Source organism: Pezoporus occidentalis, unplaced genomic scaffold, assembly GCF_034315485.1.
Source record: "Pezoporus occidentalis ecotype Australia unplaced genomic scaffold, CSIRO_AGI_Poc_V1 ctg276, whole genome shotgun sequence".
NCBI lineage: Eukaryota > Metazoa > Chordata > Aves > Psittaciformes > Psittacidae > Pezoporus > Pezoporus occidentalis.
In genome coordinates this window covers 91,502-107,443 of record NW_026914675.1, presented here as the reverse complement: position 1 = coordinate 107,443, position 15,942 = coordinate 91,502, and the positions used below count along the sequence as shown (strand labels likewise).

The 15,942-nt window shown below is 59.4% G+C and overlaps 3 protein-coding genes across 4 annotated transcripts; 1 reads left to right on the top strand and 2 right to left on the bottom strand.

The window, feature by feature from the left end:
* Positions 1 to 4,672: 4,672 nt before the first annotated feature.
* On the bottom strand, positions 4,673 to 6,526 carry LOC134166958 (cathepsin G-like). Its single transcript, XM_062625105.1, has 5 exons — positions 6,352 to 6,526; positions 6,122 to 6,269; positions 5,657 to 5,798; positions 5,321 to 5,554; positions 4,673 to 4,821 (listed from the first exon to the last, which is right to left on the bottom strand). Exons 1-5 carry the CDS (start codon positions 6,416 to 6,418, stop codon positions 4,684 to 4,686), a joined length of 729 nt encoding a protein of 242 aa, XP_062481089.1. The 5' UTR covers positions 6,419 to 6,526; the 3' UTR covers positions 4,673 to 4,683.
* A 1,866-nt stretch (positions 6,527 to 8,392) lies between these two features.
* On the bottom strand, positions 8,393 to 10,347 carry LOC134166957 (mast cell protease 1A-like). Its single transcript, XM_062625104.1, has 5 exons — positions 9,871 to 10,347; positions 9,656 to 9,788; positions 9,402 to 9,537; positions 8,994 to 9,245; positions 8,393 to 8,797 (listed from the first exon to the last, which is right to left on the bottom strand). The coding sequence occupies exons 1-5, from the start codon at positions 9,980 to 9,982 to the stop codon at positions 8,666 to 8,668; spliced, it is 765 nt and encodes a 254-aa protein (XP_062481088.1). The 5' UTR covers positions 9,983 to 10,347; the 3' UTR covers positions 8,393 to 8,665.
* A 2,852-nt stretch (positions 10,348 to 13,199) lies between these two features.
* On the top strand, positions 13,200 to 15,659 carry S1PR4 (sphingosine-1-phosphate receptor 4). Of its 2 annotated transcripts, none has more exons than XM_062625024.1 (2): positions 13,200 to 13,449; positions 14,172 to 15,659. In XM_062625024.1, the coding sequence occupies exon 2, from the start codon at positions 14,311 to 14,313 to the stop codon at positions 15,514 to 15,516; it is 1,206 nt and encodes a 401-aa protein (XP_062481008.1). In that variant the 5' UTR covers positions 13,200 to 13,449; positions 14,172 to 14,310; the 3' UTR covers positions 15,517 to 15,659. The 2 variants fall into 2 exon arrangements, with proteins under 2 accessions (XP_062481008.1, XP_062481007.1); XM_062625023.1 differs by having other exon boundaries at positions 14,024 to 15,659.
* Positions 15,660 to 15,942: the final 283 nt, after the last annotated feature.

The window sequence follows — 15,942 nt, the reverse complement described above, 5'->3', positions numbered from 1 at the left end:
TGAGCAGTGATGCTGGGGGAAGCGCAGCATCTCTTTAGAGTAGCCACGCTCTGGCCTGCATGGAACACTTGGGAGGAAGGAGAGGGATTCCCATGTGTCAGACAGCTTTGCATCAATTTTACTGCTTGGTTTTCTTTTTTGTCTTTATGCCAAAATGATCCATTTTGTAGAAACTGTCCTATAAAGAGGAATTTATAATCACCCGGGTGTATTCGAAGTGCTGCTCAGCCCAAGCAGATGGCAGCAGCAGCCTCTTCTGTGATCCTCTTGGAAATGGTTCACACTACAGCTATTGCCAGCCCAAAGCTGGCGCTGAGAGACACAGGCTCTTGGGAGTAACTTCCCAGACGTTCTTTTCCAAGGTGAATGATGGTGGCACTGCCACTTGAATCAGAAACTCCTTGGGTTTCTATCCTCCCCTTCTTGAAGCGCTGCTGCCCTGGCCCAGGAGGAGGGAGTTTGGCTTCTGTCTCTCGCAGAGGGACTCTGTTGTGTGGGAGCTGTTGAGGCTGTGAGCACGAGGAGTTAGGGGGGGGTGAGTACCTTGCTGAGGAACTCCTTGGTGTAGCTGTCGGCCCGGTGAGCGACTTGGCGTGGTGGTTACTGCAGAGGGAAGGGGAGAGCGTTCCGCGATGGCTCTGCACCCTCCTTTGGGAGGAGGCAGGGACCGGGTCGGCCTCGTGTGTGTGATCCGGAGTTGTCCACGGGCCTTGTTCCATGCGAGGACATCCCGGTTTTGGCCCGTGCTCCTCTGAGCACGAGGGAGCTCGTTGTGCCTCTGCCTTGGCCAGCGCCGCCTTGCTGCAGCGCTGGTGCGCATCTCTCTTGGCTGGCGCTTTGGCAAAGGCCTGGCCCAGCAAAAGTGCCAAACCCGAAACCAAATTTGCCTCTTGTCCCCCTTTTTCCATAAGTGAGGCCAGTTGGAACGCTCCACAGGTTGAGACCTTCAGGAAAGAGGTGGAATTGGGTTCTCGGGGGATAAGCTCGCATCTTGAGCCCGCGGATAACGGTCTCTGGGCCAACCTCTGCTCTTTGCTCTGCTGAAGGAACCAACTTTGAGCCAGCTTGAAACGTGAGGCGAGGAGCATCCCGCTTTTCCTTCTGCCATTCCAGATGGATTGGAGCAACAGCCCCTTCCCGCTTCAGCGTGTCACATAGCTCCTTGCCCCTCTCCCCTCTCCCGGAGGTGGATTCCTTGGTTTCTTGTTGTTGCTTCCCCGCAGTTGTCGGCCTTGCCTTCCACTCTGGGTTTTCTTCATGTGTTTTCTTGGTTGGTTTTTTTTTTTTTTTTTTTTTTTTTTTTTTTAGAAAAAAAAGGAAAAAAAAAAAAAGGAAAAAAGTAAAAAAAAGTAAAAAAAAAAAAAAAAGGTTAAACCCCCCCCCACTTCTATATATATATAAAAATATATCTAGAGTACTTGCCGAGTGTGCTGCCCGTTGTGTCGTTCTGTACAGAGCCCAGGTCGTGAGAGTCCAGCCGAGATCCAGTGTGTTCTGCAGCACCCAGTTATTGAAGAGTATGGTTCGTGCCAATGCCCCTTCTTTAGTAGTGCCAGAGACTCTTGCCAAGTGCCAATGTGGTGGAACTTCTTCGGTTAGACTTGTACCTTCTCATTGCAGACCATTTCACCATTAGCCTCTTGAAAAGGAGCCTCTCTCCGACGCTGTTTTTAAACCTTGTCCTTTGCAGTGCATGTATTGTTGTGCGTGTTGGGGTGGGAGGGAGGGCAGAGGGGAGGGGAAAGGAGTTGCTGAATAAGATACCCACTGTCCGGATCTGTTCAGGCTCCAAAGTGTCTCATTCCAGTCCAGGAGTGGGTTTGTTTCTTGCAATGATCCCATTCCGACTGCTGGGCAACAACCCCCTTAGGACAGAAATCTCGGATGGAAAAACAAAAAGCCACCATGGATTTTCATATCTTTCTCCTGAAATAAAATTCTCTGTTTGAAATTGGAATAAATTTTGTTCCTAAAAGCCCTGGTGGTCCTGGATTGTGTTTCTTCATTCCTTTCTTTTTCTGCTTGGCTCCAACAGGACCTTGTGGGACCTGCAGGCCGTTGAGGCTAAAAGCCCTGCTTGGGAAACCAGGATTCAGGCATAAAACCAAGTGGTTTGGTCACTAGAAGGTAACACATGCAGTAACTCCATACAGCACTGATGTGTGGGCAGGGGCTGACTCGGATTTGAAGCTGTGGGGACTTAGTTTTCCAGGATTCGAGAGCAGAATTGTCCAATTGCCTCTTCCTAGAGCGTTGTCCCAGGGTATCCATTGCCACTAGGAGGAATGTGGGGAAGCAACCCTGCTTCCAGTCTTGCCTGTTAGCAACACAGACTGACGCATGGACCACCGCTCAATCCATCCCTTCAGGAGCCTGGGGGACGCAGGGTTGCGATGGATGCGGTGGTGTTTTGCCAACGGGATTTCCCAGGATGGAGTTCCTGGAGTTTCACCCTCCTTCCCTAGGGTCATTCCCCAGGAATTCCAGCTGAAATCACTCGGGAGAGGCCTGAATGTCCTTGTGTTTGCAGGAGGCTGCAGCCACGGAGGTTCGGTGTCACACGCGAGTGAAGCTGCAGCCAGAGGGACCTGAGCTTCATCTCCAGCCATGGAAGACCCCCTCCAGCCCTTGCACTTGGCAGGTACCTGTCCCCTCGCTCCAAGCCTTCCCCTTGCACAGGGGGAAGGCCCTGGGAGCTCGGTGTCCTGCTGGGAATGCTTTATCCCAGCTGTGGTTGGGGGGCTCTTGGGAAAAGCAGCAGCTGGAGCTTTGGATCATCCTGCATCACACTAGAGCAAGCTGCTCTAGTGGAAGGTGTCCTTGTCCATGGCAGGGGGTTGGAACTGGAGGAGCTTAAAGGTCCTTCCCAATACAAACCAGGCTGGGATTTGGGTTGGGGAAGCATCTGGATAAGCCCAAGGTGGGTGAGGATGTGGCTGGCGGCTCTTCTGCACCACACCAGTGGGTGCCATTCCCTGCTCCCAGCCACCACTGCTGCTCCTCCCTTCATCTGGGCTCTGGATCTATAGCTCCTGGCCATGGAAATAAAGGGTGTTGGTAGGAAGCATCCAAAAAGCAGGTCCCTCCTGCTCTGCTGGGTCATGGAGGCCTTCAGTGAGGCTCTTGGGGAAGCAGAAGAGGGTGTTGGATGGGAGCATCCTTGGGAAGCCTGACATCAGCTTCCCAGCACTTGCTTCAGAGCAGCCTGCATGGTGGGAAGAGCCTTGGGGAATGAGCTGCTATTCCCAGCGTAGCTACCGGTTCACTTCCAACCTGCAGATGGGGCTTTGCCTCTAAAGGGCTTGTTTTGGGTCGTTTCAGCAGTGCCTTAGGTAAGGCCTTGAAGAACACGTCCTGTTGGTAACCCATAGAGGGCATTGTGGGCATGGAAACCCACGGCACCAACCTGAGCATCCTCAGCAGGCCCCCAGTCACTTTGCTCACAGCTTTTCCTACCTATGGGAACGACTGGGATTGGCAAGTACCTGCTCCCTTAATCCCTTTGGTCTGGGGTTTTGCCCCCAGAATCATGGTACATGGGTGGAAGGGACCTCAAGGTCCAACCTCTCCAGGCTCAGCCTGACCTGCCTGACCCAGCACCGTGTCCAGCTGAATGTGAATGTCCAACATTGGGGAATGCACCACTTCCCTTAGGAGATGATTCTAGTGGTGGTTGTTCCCATAGTGAGCCCTGTTCCTTTTGGGTCCACTCGGAATCTTCCATCTTCTTCGTGTCCATTGGAATACCGGAACGTGGTACCAAGGTCTCCCCTGAGCCCTCAACTCTCTCAGCCTTTCCTCTTGGCTTTCCAGGCCTTGGATCAGCTTTGTGGCTCTGCTCCCACCTTATGGGTCCTGCTCCCACTTTATGGGTCCTGCTCCCACTTTATGGGTCCCCACTGAGCTCCTCCCTCCCTCTCTCTGGTGCTCCAATACCCAATGATCCCTGGAAGCTTTGTGGGGGGATTCTGTCCTGCGCTGCTGCCCCTTGATCCCAGCCCGGATTGGGTTGAAGGCACCTTAAAGCTCCTCCAGCTCCAACCCCTGCCAAGGGGAAGGACCCCCTTCCACTGGAGCAGCTTGCTCCAAGCCCAACCTGGACACTGCTTTAAGGAATGGTGGGAGCCTGAAGGGGGAGGAGGCCACGAGGCTTTCCTTGCCCCAGAGCCAGGTTTTACCCCTATTCCAGGAGCAGGGCAGAACCTCTTGGAGCTGTTGGAGCAGTGACTTGCTCCCGGCTGGAGGAAGCATCCAAGAGGATTCCAAAGCACAGCAAGGAGAGAGGCTCTCCAAGGCAGACACCATTTATTGGTTCACGTGTTCTGCAGCTACAACAGGAGGGGAGGAAGGGGGCAGCGGGGTGCAGAGGTTGGCCCCGGGAGCTGCAGAAGTGAAGCAGGAGCTGAGATTGGGGCCAGGGCTTGGGCAAAGCAGCCCCAGGCAATGGTGTCCTAAAGGCAATGGGTAGGGAGGAGGCTGCTCTTTGGATCCCCCCCCTCCCCTCTCCTTCCCCAAGAGCCCCCAGGGCTGCTTCACCTCACCCAGGGCTTAAAGAAGGGGAAATGGGAGCGGGAGGCAGTGGGAGCCAAGGTTTGGCTTTGCCAGGGAGGAATCCCAGCCGTGTCCATAGGGAACAGTGGAAGGTGCTTCCTAGGGAGGAGGGAAGGAGGAGCAGGAGCAGGGTCACGCTGACTTCATGACGCTGTTGATCCAGGTCAGGAAAGGAGAGATGTGTGTGTAGAACCCGGGCCAGTTCTGGTGCCGGTAGGAGAAGATGCCGTAGGCTTTGTTGTTGCAGACCAGCGGGTCCCCAGCATCACCCTGGGAAGAGGAGGAGGGGAAATCACTGCTTTATGTGGGATTTCCCCTAGGAAATGGGGCCTTGGCATCTGCCAACAGGGAGGCTGCAGAGCTTCCCCAGGAGCAGCTTGGACCCCTCTAGAAGGGACCAGTTAAAGCATCCCTTTTGCCCTTCTGCACCTGCAGAGCACTGCAGGATGGTTGGGACTTGATGATGGGAAAGGTCTTTTCCAAGCTGGTGGATTCTGTGCTCAGAGGCACTCGGATCAACGAGGACATGTAGAGCAAACCCCTCTTTGCTGTGGGAAAACCAGGCTCCCCTCTGCTTCGCCGTGGGCTGAGCACAACGTGGTGCCTGCGGTCAGCAGGACCACGAGGGGCTGAGCCTTGGAGAGCAAGACCCTTGTGCCAGGACAGCGGGAGAGGGATGCTGGAGAGGGAGCACGGATGGGGATGGAGGAACGGGACAAGAAGCAGCGCTTGCAGGTGGTACCCAAAGCGCTTTAGCCCAGGGACTGACCTTCTTGGGCCACTCGGAGGATTCATTGAGGGCACAGATGAGGTTCTGGGCCAGGCCAGGGTTCCAGTTCAAGCATTGCCTTGGCTTGAGGATGGTGACGCAGACTTGGCGCAGGGTGGCCGTGGGCGTCGTGTGGCTCCAGCCCTTGACACTGCACTTGGTGCCCCCGAGCTCCCTGTCGGTGTCGAAGGAGATGGTCCGGACGTGGTGGTTGGTGGTGGCGTTGCCCTTCAGCTGCGACAAGGGGGCAAAGGCAGAAGTAAGAGCTCGGGTGAGGAGTGATGAGGCTCCGTGTTGCGGCAGATGGGACCGTGAGGAGCTCCGGCACGTAGTTACCTTCAGCAAGAGGATGTCGTTTCCCTTCCTGGGGCTGGTGAAGCCTGGGTGCCGATGGTACTGCTGCACCTCGAACCTCTGCCCGCTTGCCTCTCTCCTCTGCACCGTGTGGGCTCCCAGGATGACAATCAGAGGCTTGTAGCTGGGGAGACCGAGCCCGAGGTGTGTCATGGAATCATGGAATGGGTTGGGTTGGGAGGGAGCTTAAAGCTCCTCCAGCTCCAACCCCTGCTACAGGCAGGGACCCCTTCCACTGGAGCAGCTTGCTCCAAGCCCCTGTGTCCAACCTGGCCTTGGGCACTGCTTTAAGGAATGGTGGGAGCGCAGGACATGGCCTTGCCCTGCCCCTTGAGCAGCCATAGGGATGGGAAGAGCTCAGCCACAGCCTTGAAGTGACCCCAGGCGTTGGCCCCACCCAGGAGCCATCACCCACCCCATGGAGGTCCCACCCCAGGCAGAACTTACTCCAAGCACTGAGCCGCCGTCATCACCCAGCTTGGGGCCACCAGGAAGCCCCCACAGGACTGCTGGTTCTTTCCTTGCACATAGGCCATGTAGGGCATGGGCTGGCTCCTGGCCTCGTGGCCTCTGTCACTCCGGTTCCAGGCAGAACCTGCAACGGATGGAGCCGAGGCTGAGATGGGAGGATGCGGGATGCGCTCCTGGGACTCCTCCTTCCCCAGCCCTGGACTCACTGGCTCGAGGCGCTGGGCCCGTCAGCAGCAGGATGATGGGGAGCAGGAGGTGCTGCAGGTCCTTCATGGTGGGTGCCGTGGAGGTTGAGGTGCTGCCGGGGTCCCCTCGGCACCCACTTGGGGCTTTTATAGCCCGAGCTGGGCCTCCAGGAAACCACAGAAATCCGACTGATCTGATTCATGCCGCTGCAAACTGCACGTCTCAGCCATCCCAGAGGGGAATTCACCCTCGGGCATCAACCCACCTCCACCCTGCGCCTGGCCCATGCCCTTCTAAGGCCAGGTTTTAACTCCTTGCCTTTGAGCTGGGAGCTGGAGGGACCGTAGCCAGCCCCATGGCTTCGCCTCCTCCTCCCCTCCAGCCCATGGTGGTGGTTGTCGTGCGCTTGCAAGCAGTTGATGTTATCAGGAGCTCTGCAAGAACAAGATCTGTCTCTTGATGAACCAGCCCCAGAGATGCTGCAGGGGCAGGGAGGGACCCCCCTTGCTCCTCCTCACCGGGTGAGGTTCCTGCCCCATGGAGCTAAGTCGGGGTGAGGGCATCTCTAAGACCCCGCTGTGTGAGGGCAGATAGAGGTAGACCTGCAGGTGTGGGCACGGGATGGGTTATGGCAGCCCCAGCAGGGCTGTTCCACCACGAGGTCCCAGCTTTGGGCTCTGCTTTGTGCAGCAAAACCCCATTCCAAGGGGTCCTTCCCGGATGTCATCGGTCACCATTAACCAACCACTGCCTCTTGGAACCACTGTGGGAGATGGGGAGGGGGACAGACACGTCCCCGGGCTCCCACTTGATGGAGACAGGGCCACGCATTTGGGATCCTGCCCCTTCCCTGGAGCCCGTTGTGTCCCTCGGGGTGGCAGATCCCTGCTCTCCCTCCCTCAGCCCCAAGCATCCCATTGCCTCCCCATTGCCGCCCATGGGCGCATCCGCAGCGGTTCCTGCCTTGGGCTCTGACGCAAGGGGACGGATCCGGATGGGGAACGGGGGCCGCTGGGGCCCATAAGCTCCTTTTCCCCACTGCCCCCGCCTGGGCAAGCCCCGGGTTGAGCTGTTCTCATGCAAAGGCTGCAGCAGCCCCGGCTTCGAGGAAAACCCTGACGTGAGAGCACAGATTAAGCCCTCTTTGCTCACTGATCTCACTGATAGCAGCCACCAGCGTGTGAGCCCAAGAGCCCTGGGCTCTTCCCAGGCTGCTCATGGAGCTTCCCTTCATCCCAGTAAGAGCAGGGAGCTCCTGGAGCATCCGGATGGAGCTGAGAAGAGGCCGAGCATCCCACATCCCATTGCCTGAGCTTCTGTGCACTGAAAATCCCCCCCCCCCGTTGGGTTTCCCCAGCACAAAGCAGTCTGGGCTCCTCTTGGACACCATCACCCCACACCCTTATCTACCAGTGCCTCTGCCCCTCATCGTGTCCTGCTCCTAGAGAAGAGGTGCCACCAGGAACCGGTTGGAACAGCGAGAGCAGGGCTTGGGGTTTAGGCCCTGGAAGGAGAGGCTGGTGCAGGTCACAGCCTCCAGCGCAGGGCCCGCCTGAGGATGATGTGGAGCATCCTTTGTGGGATGGGGCCGTTGTCAGCCCTGCTCGCAGGGCACTGCTGGGGCTGAGCTTCCCGTCCTGAGAGGGGCAGAAAGCTCTGAGCAGGCAGTGCTGAGCACAGACCTGGCTTTGTCTCCTGCAGGGAAAGAGTTGGGCTTTCCCACTGTTGTCGTGGGAGGCAAGGAGGAAGTGGCATCGGGACAGGGACTTTTGTGAACCCAGGTCTGTTATCAGCCCTTTCAGAGACCGTATCAGTGCCTCTACCCAGGACATCATGGAATCCCAGCCTGGGCTGGGCTGAAGGGACCTTAAACTCCTCCAGCTCCAACCCCTGCCACGGGCAGGGACCCCTTCCCCTAGAGCAGCTTGCTCCAAGCCCCGTCCAACCTGGCCTGAGCATCCCATTGCAGTGATGGAGGTGCAGAGAGCTCTGCCCCATGCTCACCATCCCCAACCCGCCCTGCTCCCAAGGGCAAGGCAGAAGACAAGAGAAGGGACGCGGTGGGAGATGCAGCTCTGCCTTTACTGGGGGTTAAGTGCAGCGAGGCTCAAGCAGGGACAGGGTGACCTGTGATGGAAACGGGCTCTGTTCTAGCACAGCCTCTTTCAGGTGCCATCCGGGATGATGCTGGTTCTGCCGGGATGGGCAGGGAACGGGACGAGCGGCAGCCTCGGGATGGAGGGAAGGACCCTGGTGTGCGCTCGTCTGGTCCCTTGGGATGCTGAGGAGGGGGCTCAAGCCTTGAGCAGGGGCAGGGATGAACCGGAGCTGCGGCTACTTCATGATTTTCCTGATCCAGGGCAGGTAGTTGGAGATGCGGGTGTAGACCCCGGGGGGAGCGTCGTACCCGAAGGACACGATGCCTTGTGCCACCCCATTGCACACCAGGGGCCCACCCGAATCTCCCTGGGGACGAGATGAGAAACAGCCTTGAGAGGCCTCTTCCCTGCAGGAATTGGTCCCTCCCTTGGGGAATACCAGCAAGGTTGTGGCTCTGGAGCAGGGAATCGTTGACCCACATTGGATCTACGCATCCGATCACCTCTATTGGGAACCAGCATCTCTCTTGCTTCAACAGCCCCCTCCTGCCCCATTCCCGTACCTGGCTGGAATCCCGGAGCTCATGGAAGCTGCCGGCGCAGACCATGCCGGTGTCGAGGTGCGGGAAGAAGCGGACGCAGCTCCTGCGGCTGTAGATGGAGACCCTGGTTTCAAAGAGCCTGTTGGTCGCCTGCTCCTCGTCGATGAGGCCCCATCCGGCTACACCGCACTTGGTACCCGTGGGGAGGTCGCTGCTGCCTTTGGGCAAGGGGATGGTCTTGACGTAGTCGTTGAGAGTGGCCTTTGCCGTCAGCTGGGGGAAGGAAGGGGTTTGGGGAAGGCTGTGAGCGCACACAGCGAGTAGGGATGCTCCTATGAGGAGGGAACGCGCTTCCGAGCCCGTGGGTCCCTCCCATTCCTGCCTCCGGCGTGGGCAGAGGCAGCCGATGGGTTGCACCGAGAGCCTTGCCTTGAGCAGCATGATGTCGTTGAGGTAGGTGTTGGGGTCGTACCCGGGGTGCTGGTGGTACCTGTCGACCCCCCGGACCTGCTGGCTCCGTTCTGGTTTGTGGATGTTGTGAGCCCCCAGGATCACTGTGATGTTCCTGCCCGCGGAGAAGGGGGAGAACCCACGTTGGGGCTCCCCCTCCTCACCCTCTCCTCGTGCTCTGAGGCAGAGGAACCTGCTCCAAGGGGATGCGGGGGGCTCCATGAGGTACTCACCCCATGCAGTGCGCCGCTGTCATCACCCAGCCCGGTGCCACCAGGAAGCCTCCGCAGGCCGAATCTCCTACCTTCAGGAATGCCATGTACGGGTGGGAGTGGGGCTGAGCCTCGTGGCCCCCCACGATGTGACCTGCAAGATGCAACCCCCCACTGCCGGCTGAGCCCGTGCCGTGGGGCAGACCCACAGCAGCACCTCCCAGCTCCCCTCTTACTGCTATCAGCCCCTGAGAGCAGCAGCAGCAGCAGCAGTGCCTGGGGCCAGCACATCCCGTCCTGCAGCCGTATGGATGCTCCTTCTGAGGCACGGGGGGGGAGTTGGAGCATCCCAGTGAGCAGGAGCTGGTTTTATACCCTGGGAGCAGCTGGACCCGGCAGCCAGGAAGCCACGTGCGATGGGCTGATAGTGCTAATCACAGAGCAGCAGCCCTGTGCTCCGGGGGCACTGATAGAGCAGCACACGAGGACCAGGGGTATCCTGAAGCCTCAGGGATGCTGCTCAGGTCACGGATTTCTTCTTCCCTGCAGGTGGATCACATCCACCAGGTTCCAATGGGGTCCTCGAGCTCTGGCCGCCAGCCTGGCTTCTGCTGTGCCTTTGGGAGCTCGCGGCATTCCTGGTTTGTGGATGCTGGGAGCCCCTGGGATGACTCTGCCATCCCTGCCCATGGCAGTGGAGGGGAGAAGGGGGAAACCTTCAGGCCTATTCATGCCACTGCCGCATCCTCACCTGGGGCCATCCCTTTGGGAGCCTTTGCCTGCCCCACTCTGGATGCTCTGCCCCAAAATCGCTGCCATTGGCGCTTCCCCTTGCCCTGGGCAATGTGGGATGTGTTTAAATACGCAGCTGAGCACCAATCCTGCTGCACTTGTCCCTCCTGGTGCTCCTGAGCAAAGCCACCATTGGGCTGCCCCTGTTCCATAGCAGTGACCGAATCCTCGTGTCATGGCCCTGGGGCTCAGGACATCCCCGTTCCTTCTAGCCCTGGCTCTCACCAGCCTGGGCTGGTGGCTGATCTTTGGGTTCCATCGCGATGCTCTTGTGAAGGGCGCAGTGTCTGAGGAGCTGCCTGACTTCGGGGCCAGGTTCTGCAGCAGACAACAGAAACCAGACAGCGGTTCCGTGGCCCTAAACCGCTCGGTATTGTTATGTACAACCACCAGAGAGGGAGGAGGTGGAGGAAGTGGTGCGCGGGACACGAACCGATGCTCTCCACACGGTACGGCAGCACCGGCATCGCTGCAGCAGCACCAGCATCACTGCAGCAGCACCGGTATCGCTGCAGCAGCACCGGCATCACTGCAGCAGCACCGGTATCGCTGTGGCAGCACCAGCATCGCTGCGGCAGCACTGGTATCACTGCAGCAGCGCCAGCATCGCTGCAGCAGCACCGGCATCACTGCAGCAGCACCGGCATCACTGCAGCAGCACTGGTATCACTGCAGAAGCACCAGCATCACTGCCACCGCCACCACGCGCGGTGCCCCTGCAGCACCAAGCACAGGGAGGTGCTGGGCTCAGGTTGGTTTCCTCTGGCACCACACCCGGGGTCCCCACCATGGCCCCCCCCTCCCTGTTTACCCGGAGCCCATTTCCTGGGCGAGGACCGGTTCCTCCCTCACGTCCCCGTGTGAACTCACCCAGTGCTGGAGCAGCAGCACAAGGGGGATGTGGAGCTGCTGGAGTGAGGCCAGAGGAGGCCATGGAGATGCTGCGAGGGCTGGAGCAGCTCTGCTCTGGAGCCAGGCTGAGAGAGCTGGGCTGGGGCAGCCTGGAGAAGAGAAGGCTCCTGAAGGGGAGACCTGAGAGCAGCTCCAGTGCCTGAAGGGGCTGCAGGAAACCTGGAGAGGGGCTTTGGACAAGGGCCTGTAGGGACAGGCCAAGGGGAATGGCTTGAACCTGCCCGAGGGGAGACTGAGATGAGCTCTTAGGCAGAAGCTCTTCCCTGGGAGGGTTCTGAGGCGCTGTCCCACGGTGCCCAGAGAAGCTGTGGCTGCCCCATCCCTGGCAGTGTTCAAGGGCAGGTTGGACACAGGGGCTTGGAGCAAGCTGCTCCAGTGGCAGGGGTCCCTGCCCGTGGCAGGGGTTGGAGCTGGAGGAGCTTTAAGGTCCCTTCAACCCAACCCAGGCTGGGGTTCTGTGATCTCTGAAATGAAACCAACCAAGTGCCAGGACGGGTTTCAAACCAGCCCAACTCCACCCTTCCTGGGGCACAACAACATCCACCATCGGTGCAGGGATGCTTCGGCTGAGGTTGGGGCTGCACAGCGGGGCCAGGATGGGGTGGGAGCCCTGTGGAACAAGGGATGGGGCTGCCCTGCTCCATGAGCCCGCAGGCAGAGCCACCCGGGATCTCTATTTAATCAGGATGAACAGACAAGCTCTAATCGGGTCCGAGCAGCAGCACAGCAGGAAAACCTCAAGCAAGTCATCAATGTGTTATCTCCTCTTGGTAGCTGCTGCTTCTGCCCCCCGTATCTGCTCATGGTCCCCACTGATGGGAGTGATGGGATGCTCCAGGGTCTCAGGCTGTCCTGGGCTGCATCCCAACGCTTCCCTCTGGACACAAGGTGCTTTTCCCTCCCTGTTGGCAGGATCCTGCACTGGAGGGGTCCAGCTTTGTGCTGTTACAGCCCCTGTCTCAGCACCCAGGGTGCCCCCTCTGCCTCCTGTGGTCCCCCCAAGCCCAGCCCTCGGCACTATCAGGCAGTCTAAAGCAGATCATGGTCCTCATCTGAGGGCGAGCGCTGGGAAGCGTTGCAGGAGGGGGTGTCCTTCCCCTGCCCCTGCATCTCAAGGGAAGAGCATCTCAACTGAAAGAGCAGCAGAGGAGAAGCACGATAAAGCAAGATAAAGCCCAGCCTGTGCCCGTGCAGATAGAGATGGGCAGGGAGCTGCTGCTCGACAACAGGAACCCCCTCCTGTGGCTGAGGGCACCTCGGTTTTGATGGGAGCAGTGGTGGCCAAGGCCAGGTTGGACACAGGGGCTGGGAGCATCCTGCTCTAAGAGGAAGGTGTCGCCACGGCACGGGTTGGAGCTGGATGAGCTTTGAGGTCCCTTCCGTGCCAACCCAGGCTGGGGTTCTCTGCTTTGCCCCCCCTGTGATGTCCCTGACAAGGAGCTGGTTCTTGTCTGATCTCTCCTTCCTGAGCTGCTCACGCGCTGCCAACAGCTCGAGCAGCTCCTTGGGCCCTGGCAAGGGTGCGTGGCTCCATCCCCGCATCCTTTGGGCTGTGCTGAGCATCCCCAGCAGCTCAGCCTGAAGCAGGGCTGAGGGGCGAGGGTCACATTGACCCTTCTGCCCCCAGCGCTGTGCCAGGGTGCCCAGAGAAGCTGTGGCTGCCCCATCCCTGGCAGTGCTCAAGGGCAGGTTGGACACAGGGGCTTGGAGCAAGCTGCTCCAGTGGAAGGGGTCCCTGCCTGTGGCAGGGGTTGGAGCTGGAGGAGCTTTAAGGTCCCTTCCAACTCAAGCCATTCTCTTTGCTCTCCACTTGGGGACCTCTCCATGGCTTTGGGGGGGGTGGTGGGGGGTGAGAGCAGGGAGCAGCCACAGCTTTAACCTGAGCTCAAGGTGCTCGGGGCGTGTTTTCTCTATGCAGTTGCCCTGGGTGGGGTCCCCCCCTGCACAGGGATGTGGTTGATGCTGATGTTGTAACTTCCCCTTTCCCACTGGGGTAGGTAGAACCCTCTCTTGTTTTGCACAAGGAGCCTCCTCCCTGCCGGGCCATAGACACGCATCTGGAGAGCTGCTGGACCTCAGCGGGCAGCAGGAGCCTCGGCCGGGTACCACTGGTGAGTGCATCAGGAGGATGGAAGCGCTGTGTTGGGAGCAGCATCCTGCAGGGCTTCCTCTCCGGTTGAGTTTTGCAGGCACAGGGTCAATGGTGGGCATTGACATTGTTCAATCACATCAGGCTGCGCTGCAGCAAGGGGCAGCAGCTTTGTGCTTCCCTGTCCTGGGTGCTGGGAAGCTCCTGACCCATCCCTGGTGGGTGCTTGGAGAGGTGCTGGTGGAGGCTGCAGGGCTCTGACCGCTGGTCCCTATGGCCCTGGGCTGCCTGGACTTGCTGCATGGACAGGGCAGGATGTGGATGGATGTGTCTTGATGGACGAGCTGGGCCCATGGGGAGCCTGGACAGGGATGTGCCTTGGGTACATCCCATGGGTGGTGAAGGGGCAGTTGCTCCCTGCCAGGCTCAGGGGTGAATTGAATGGCACCAAAGGCAGAGCTCTTGGTGTCTCTGGGTGCTCTTAGTGGTTTTGTGCAGCCCAAGACCAGGCAGGTGTTTCCCCATCAACCCAGCGCGCCCTGACTCAAAGCAGCTCCTGACACATCATTTCATTCCTGTCCCACCTTCCCAAGCAGAGCAAAGCTGAGAACAGCCACAAACGATGATGTTAGGGACGATGTCAGTGCTGTGCCTCGCATCAGGAAACTGCATTAAACAACAGGAAGCCCATGCTCATGCTTGGACTTACAAAACACCTCACCCTCCTCTCCCCTTTCCTTCCAGTGCTGCCGGCAGGCAGGACTCTGGCTCGCATCTCCACGCTGTACAGAGCTGCTGGGCTCAGCCTGCTCCAGCCACAGCCCCCTGGTGCCTCTGCTCTGCTCCCAAGCCTTGCTCCATCCTGCATCCCAAAGCTCAGAGGATGGATGGTCCGGAGCGGAGCTGGCTGGCGAATCTCTCCCTTCCCCTTGGCTCTGCTCAGTATCGCGAGCTCAGACTTGAGCTGCTCGACAGGCAAAGCTCCTGCCTGGAGCTGGCTGCCCTGAGGAACGTGAACATCATCCTACAGCACTACAACTTCACGGGCAAGCTGAGCAACAGGCAGGCCGGGGACGAGGGCACGGGGCTCACGCGCACAGCGTTCGCCGTCATCAGCTGCATCATCATCCTGGAGAACCTGCTGGTGCTCTTGGCCATCCTGCGGTGCCTGCGAGCGCGCCGCTGGGTCTACTCCTGCATCGCCAGCATCACGCTGAGCGACCTGCTGGCCGGGGCTGCCTACCTGTGCAACCTCTGCCTCTCGGGCAGGAAAACCTTCCAGCTCTCCCCGCAGCTCTGGTTCCTGCGGGAAGGAACCCTCTTCATGGCACTGGCCGCCTCCACCTTCAGCTTGCTGGTGACCGCCATCGAGCGCTACAGTGCCATGGTGAGGCCCATCGCTGAGAACGAAGCCAGCAAGACCCTGCGTTTACGGGGCCTCATCGTGTGCTGCTGGCTCTTGGCCTTCGTCATCGGGCTGCTCCCGCTGCTGGGCTGGAACTGCCTGTGCCACTTGAGCGCCTGCTCCGTCCTCCTGCCTCTCTACTCCAAGAACTACATCCTTTTCTCTGTGGTCATGTTCAGCATCATCCTCCTGGGGATCCTCGGCCTCTACATCTCCATCTTCCAGCTGGTCCAGGCCAGCTCGAGGCAAACCAGCTCGAGGCACAGCCGCAAGCGGTCCCTGCGCTTGCTCAAGACCGTGCTGATGATCTTGGGGGCCTTCATCATCTGCTGGAGCCCCCTCTTTGTCCTGCTGCTCTTGGACGTCTTCTGCGAGCCCCGGAGCTGCGCCCACCTCCACAGCCTGGACTGGACCTTGGCTCTGGCCATGCTGAACTCGGGGGTGAACCCCGTCATTTACTCCCTGCGCAGCGTGGAGGTTCGCCGCGCCGTGGGGAGCCTCCTGTGCTGCTGCTGCGTCCGCCTCGGCCTTTGCGAGCCCGGGAGCTGCTTGGTCGTCACGGACATCAACTCGGGTTCATCCACCGAGAGCTCCCTGCGGTACCGGGAGAGCTTCCGCAGCGCCCGGCCCCGCGCTCCGCTCTCCAGTAACTCCAGCATGATGAGCAACCTGCCCAGCCTCTGAGGGCGGCGAGCAGGAGGTGCCCCACAGCCCACCAGGACCTCCCGCTGCTGGGCCTGGCCTGGCTGAGGCCAACCCAGGCAGCTCGGGTTGATTGAGTGTGGCTCCATCCCAGTTGTTGGCTTTCCGGTCACTTCAGCCCGGGGTACGGCTCTGGTGGGGTGGGAGTGAAGGATGCGGGCACATCCCTCTGTTGGGTTGGAAGCGGACCCTGTTCTATGGATGATCCCTTTCCCCACACCGGTGTTTGCAGCAATCACTGCAAGAGTCATCGTCACCCAGGGACTGCAGCGGGGCGGAGCGGCTGCAGGCTCCTCCAGGGGATGGAAGGGTCTGATCCTGGCCCGTCCGGAGGAGGGGGTGGCACAGGAGATGTTCTGAGGGTCTCCACCTCCCGATGGGCTGGAAGAAGCAGAGGAGGCAGCTCAG

Excerpts from the sequence above, each read along its gene's own strand:
- LOC134166958 (XM_062625105.1), bottom strand. The coding sequence starts at position 6,418 with ATGAAGGACCTGCAGCACCTCCTGCTCCCCATCATCCTGCTGCTGACG. Across the intron at positions 6,270-6,351 it reads GGGCCCAGCGCCTCGAGCCA|GTTCTGCCTGGAACCGGAGT; the intron begins GTGAGTCCAGGG and ends CATCCGTTGCAG. Across the intron at positions 5,555-5,656 it reads ACGACATCCTCTTGCTGAAG|CTGAAGGGCAACGCCACCAC; the intron begins GTAACTACGTGC and ends CCCTTGTCGCAG.
- LOC134166957 (XM_062625104.1), bottom strand. The coding sequence starts at position 9,982 with ATGCTCCAACTCCCCCCCCGTGCCTCAGAAGGAGCATCCATACGGCTG. Across the intron at positions 9,789-9,870 it reads GCTCTCAGGGGCTGATAGCA|GTCACATCGTGGGGGGCCAC; the intron begins GTAAGAGGGGAG and ends TGCATCTTGCAG. Across the intron at positions 8,798-8,993 it reads AGCTCCGGGATTCCAGCCAG|GGAGATTCGGGTGGGCCCCT; the intron begins GTACGGGAATGG and ends TCTCGTCCCCAG.
- S1PR4 (XM_062625023.1), top strand. The coding sequence starts at position 14,050 with ATGATGTTAGGGACGATGTCAGTGCTGTGCCTCGCATCAGGAAACTGC.